General features: G+C 35.9%; 1 protein-coding gene across 2 annotated transcripts; it reads left to right on the top strand.

Moving 5' to 3' along the window:
* Nucleotides 1-844: 844 nt before the first annotated feature.
* LOC129236823 (uncharacterized) lies at nt 845-5,040 on the top strand. Of its 2 annotated transcripts, none has more exons than XM_054871069.1 (5): nt 845-1,752; nt 1,839-1,981; nt 3,946-4,037; nt 4,112-4,331; nt 4,435-5,040. In XM_054871069.1, exons 1-5 carry the CDS (start codon nt 1,301-1,303, stop codon nt 4,824-4,826), a joined length of 1,299 nt encoding a protein of 432 aa, XP_054727044.1. In that variant the 5' UTR covers nt 845-1,300; the 3' UTR covers nt 4,827-5,040. The 2 variants fall into 2 exon arrangements, with proteins under 2 accessions (XP_054727044.1, XP_054727045.1); XM_054871070.1 differs by having other exon boundaries at nt 1,693-1,774.
* The last annotated feature ends 422 nt before the right edge of the window (nt 5,041-5,462 follow it).

Genomic DNA, 5,462 nt, shown 5'->3' on the forward strand with positions numbered 1-5,462 from the left:
ATAAACACCATTCACAATTTCAGCGGCCTGGCTTGCATTTTCAGCTTTATCAAAGAAAAACTGTAAAATGTACTGAATTTTTTCCAATGTTAACACCCTGTAACTCACAACTGAATGGAACAAACAAAAAACAGCAAACTATTTTTTTTATTTGAAATGCCACCTTGACAACGAGCATAAACTTTAAATTGTTTGACTGATACTTTACGAGATATCGATCACTACACCCATCTACCCAGAAAATAATGGATTTTCCTTAAACTAATATTTATGGATTGAACTCAATCCTTCTAGGAAACAGACTGCCAGCGCGCCAATGAGCATTCATTTAAAATTAAATTTCGTATTTCTTTTAAATTTATTAAGCAATGATCAAAGAGGAAAGCTGCCGAAGTACATTACTAATGTGCCGTGGTAACAGAGATCTATAGTACTTAAAGAGGGAATTACGTGTCGTGGGAACATAGCATAAAGATTGTCAGCAGAGCTGTTAAACTATCGATAGTCTCATTGAGATAAAAGACCCTTTGAAAACGCAAGACTATATGTGGAATATTGAAACCTTTTTGCTTAAGTAGAGCAGAGCAATCAAGATATCCATATTTAATAAAATAAAATAAAATGCATTTGTACTCATACCTATAATTTATAATTATGAATTCAACTTGTTTCGAGACACCCAGTGCATGACATTTGCCGCTTTCACTTCAAAATAGTTTCGTACATCTCTCAATTAACTACACTGTGGCAGCACTACGAACAGCTGTTAACGCGCTGGCAGTTCTTTGCAATTTCTAATCAAACACCGCCATTCTACGCACAGCTGTCTTTCAGTTTGTTTTGATTTTGTGATAGCTCATATGTGAATACAAATATATACGTTATTTTAATGCCTAGTCTTTGTATTAAGTATAGTTAACCTTTATTATAGTTGTTTTATTTAAAACATGATGCAAGTGAATATTTAGTAAGAAACGTGACGAATACATTTTAATAAATCTAAAATAAGCTCAAAATGTATATACATGCAAATGTGCCTACCTAAGTTCAGTGATAGTTGCTTATCAACGAATATAATAATTACAACCCAATTTACATTCGATTTCTACGTGTGCAACAGTTAATAAAAGTACTGCCATCACTTTTATCTCTAAAGATAAATTAACGATAATGATCCATTTATTGCAAGAAAGCTAGCCATACAAAAGCACCGGTCACAGTCGCAAGAAACCTCCATATCATACACATAAAACAAAAATAGTACGTGGAAGCAGGAAGCACAGAGTTAAAGTTGTTCTTAATGGCATCGCTAGCCCGCACATGGATATCTTCCATCCAGAGTTGTCGAATGTGGCCAACACTAAAACGCTCAACTGCACTTCACTTGCAGGTCAAACGTCACTGCCACTTAATAAATGGAGCCCAACGACAAACATTTGCTTATATACGAAGTCGGATTTTGTCAACTACAAATACGGTTTTACTACCCACCAAAGCGTGTCTCTTATCACCCCGACAGTATTCCCGAACATGTTTGCGATTGTCAGTGGCGACGCCAATGTTATTGTGTAATAGAAATTTTTGCATAGTCAATAGAAAAAATCGCACACTTGACAGCTGCTATCGCGAGCATAGTCATAAGTGTTTTTGCAATTACGATTTGTTGTCTCAGTATTCACATTTGCAACTCGTTCAGCGGCTGGGAGATTGTCAACGAGTGCAGACGCGTTGTATTTCAAGTGACTTTTCTAAGTAAGCTAAGGCATTTTTATTTGTAAATATTATACAAAATTATAAAATATACAAGATAAGGATATAATCATGTTTTTTCACGGTAGTTTAACCAAACAAAGCTTCGGTAGTGAAGTTATGGACGCACCAGAAGGCGTATTTCGCGGCCGTGTTGACCGTTTCAATGGGATACTGGTAGACTCGGAAAAAGAATACGATGAAGCCGCAGATTTTGCCAAGAAACTACAGAGTAAGTGAGCACAAAAAGTAAGCAAATCGATACAGTTGATAAGAGTTGTTAATGGAATTTCGTTTAGCTTAGTTTTGGGAATAAATTTTGTTTCTGGCAGATTAAGTGTAAATTACGTTCAATTAGTTAATCACATGTAATTAAATGACTATTAGTAAGTGCGAACTTTTTCAGCTTTTATCACCTGCATTTGAGTGATATAAATTATAACAAAAACAAATATACATATTGCGCACAAAGAGCAGTTATTATTAGAAAGAAAGTCGATTTTTCGCTATTTCGCCCTATGAATCATAAAAAGTGTGGTAGGGTGTCGATCAAGTTTTGAAAATTCACTTAGTACTTCTTTTGGAAATGAGTTTGCTATAAAATTATTGCACTAATCAGAAATATTTGAAAGTACTTAATTGCTTTAAAGATAAGCAAGCAGCTAAAACAATCATATGAAAGTGGAAAGAAAAGGAATACATAGAAATGTGCTATACAAAAGTAGCAAACCGCTCACACACAATTCGTTTAGCTTTTCAACTGAGTGCAAAACTGAGAAAAGACATTCCCATAGCAGCTGATTCCACGTACTTAACGAATAACTTGGGCTTTTCCCAACCAAAGGCTGCTGCCCCAGTAAACTGGCCCTGTCTAGTGCTTATCGCCACCCTTTCGTCAATGGGGCAGCAACTCTGCTCCTAAGCCCAAGCAGTTCTGAAATAAGGACTATAATAAATTCTCCATTTTTGGCATTAAAAGTAGACAACTGGTGTGGAGAGAACCAGAAAACGCCATTGGTGTTCAAAATTTTAAAGCGTCTGTGAAATATGGCGGAGGCGGAGTAATGATTAGGGGTTGCATGTATGTAAATTGGGTGGGAAACTTATCACAAAGTGTATTTGAGCATTTTGATAGATAATTTGACGCCAATTGGGCATAAATTAGGATTGGAATCCGATTATCTGTTTCAATAAGGCAATGACCCCAAGCACACTGCTCTTGTTATGAAGCTTTGGTTCTTATGCAACGATCCTAAATAGCTTAAAACTCTTCCACAGTCACCTGATTTATATCCTATAGAGAATTTTTGGAATTTATTTGAGCGTAGGACTCGCCAGCATACCACTACACCCAAAGAAATGCTCAAGAATAGATTGATAGATGAGTGGAACAAAATCACATCCGAAGAAACGTTGAAGTTAGTGGAATCTATGCCAAGACGTTTATTAGAAGTTATCAAAAGGAAAGGAAGAAAACGTCTTACTACCATAACTGTAGTTCCAAGTGATTAGTATTGTACCTGCCTGGATTTGTACGCAGACCTTTGCGTTCAAGATCCTTGTTTCTGTTTTTGGTAAATATCTTTATACCAAAGTATGTATCTTACAACAATGATTTCAAGAAATAATAATTTAAGTTTGGAACATTTGGAATGGTTTAACTTTTCAGTGGCTGGAAAGCTAGCTTTGCCTTGTACGCACAGTTTTGCTGCCGAGTGTATGGCGCGTAAACTCTTTTTTTGTGGCGTGCGTTTTGATGATACTCCACAAATGGAAGGACCTACTGTTTCAAGCCGACTCCGAACGGCAAATATTTTTTTATGTGGAGTTTTTTCATGACAGAAATACAATCGGAGGTTTGCCATTGCCGCTATTACAAAAAACTTTACCTTCATTTTGGTCTTTGACCGAGACTCGAACCTAGGTTCTCTTTGAATTCCGAATGGTAGTCACGCACCAACCCATTCGTCTACGGCGGTCGAATATATTGTATACCTCTGTATTAAAAATTCCCAGCTTTTATTATGGAGTATGAAATCAAGCAGTCAATTGGAATGAAATCAAGAAATACCAACAACAAAAATTAAATTAGAACAGCAAAAGTAATTTGAAGATTGCGAAACTGGTCTTAGTAACCGATACTCTATAAACTATAGCAAATACAAATAAATAAATATGACTTTTTTCTCCTTGCAGCCTCATTAGACCATTGGATGTCTATTAAACGCCGCGCCATTTGGTTTACAGTGCAGAAAGAGCATGCCGACTGGGTGCCACATTTAGCCAAGGTTTGTAAAAAATAATTATAAAATACTGCATAATTTCTGCAAAATAATAACTTTTTTCGTTATTCACATTGCAGGCCGGGTTTGATTTTCATCATGTCTCTACTGCCTCTTCTGCTATTGTAATGATTCGTTGGTTGCCGAACGACGAATATGCCAACATACCAACCTTCTGCCACACTATGCTCGGTGTGGGCGGTCTTGTTGTAAACGATAATAATGAGGTGCTAGTAGTTAGCGATCGTTTTGCGTTGATCGCTAATAGTTGGAAATTGCCGGGTGGTTATGTTGAGCCAGGTGCGGTAATTTTATTTTACCTTTTTTTTCTGCAAACTGAAAATAAGATATTTGTAGATTTTCATAAGTTTATATTGGCAATTTTGTTGTTTAACTCGTGCAGGTGAGGAAATCGTTGACGCCGCTATACGTGAGGTAAAAGAGGAAACGGGCATTGATTGCGAGTTCCGCACTGTGATCTCCATACGGCATTCCCATAGCGGCAATTTCGGTTGTTCGGACATGTATATAGTGGTGGCATTGAAGCCACTCAATTTGGATTTGTGTAAATGCGAACGTGAAATTGCCAAGGTGCAATGGATGCCAGTGGAGGAATATTTGCAGCATCCGGACGTGCATCAAACAAATCGTCACTTTATGCGCACCTATTTGGACTATAATAAACGTAATATACGTTTTACATACGAACGTGCACAGCATCGGGTATTGAAACGTGAATACACTTTGTTTTATATGAAACCGATTGAGGATAAAAAGGAAAGTGACAAAGTCTAGCAGGGTAATGGAATGTGATAGGGCCGTAAAGAGTGAACACAGCTACACGTAATAACTCACGAAGTGGCCTTTGTAGTTAGACACATGTACATACATACGTAATATTATAATACAAATTTTAATTTTTTTTACGATTTGTAAAAAATACCGGCTAAGATGAATTTAACAAATACGCTAGTATTGAATAAAATCCAACCAAATATGGCAACAAGAATTTTTACTAAGCTTAGTTTGATGAAAAAAATCGAAACTAAAGTTAATGCAAACATTAAGGGGTTAGGGGTAGTCAGAATTTTCAAAAAATTGGATTTTTAAATTTAACAGCGTTTTTTTTTAAACTTTGTTTTTTGAACTGGTGATCACTGTAACTTAAAAACGCTTGGTAGATTTGATTAAGATTTATACTGTTTTTGAAAAACATAAAAACTCGTGCCTGATTGAAAGATTTTTTTTCAAAATTTTCGATTTTTTTTAACAATTAATTATCGGTTTTTTTCTCGAAAATCTGAAAAATATTTCCTGAGCTCGCCATATTGTTGATTTTGAAAAAAAAGCTTCGGTCAGGCACAAGATTATCTATTAATGAAATAATTTTTCATGTCCAAATGATTTTAAATGAATCTACAAGGACTTATG

This window comes from Anastrepha obliqua, chromosome 2, assembly GCF_027943255.1.
Source record: "Anastrepha obliqua isolate idAnaObli1 chromosome 2, idAnaObli1_1.0, whole genome shotgun sequence".
Classification (NCBI taxonomy): domain Eukaryota; kingdom Metazoa; phylum Arthropoda; class Insecta; order Diptera; family Tephritidae; genus Anastrepha; species Anastrepha obliqua.

What these genes read in the sequence shown, in the direction of transcription:
- LOC129236823 (XM_054871069.1), top strand. Translation starts at nt 1,301, where the DNA reads ATGGCATCGCTAGCCCGCACATGGATATCTTCCATCCAGAGTTGTCGA. An exon ending in ATTTCAAGTGACTTTTCTAA is followed by an intron (nt 1,753 to 1,838) that starts GTAAGCTAAGGC and finishes TTTTCACGGTAG; the next exon opens with TTTAACCAAACAAAGCTTCG. An exon ending in GGGTGCCACATTTAGCCAAG is followed by an intron (nt 4,038 to 4,111) that starts GTTTGTAAAAAA and finishes TTCACATTGCAG; the next exon opens with GCCGGGTTTGATTTTCATCA.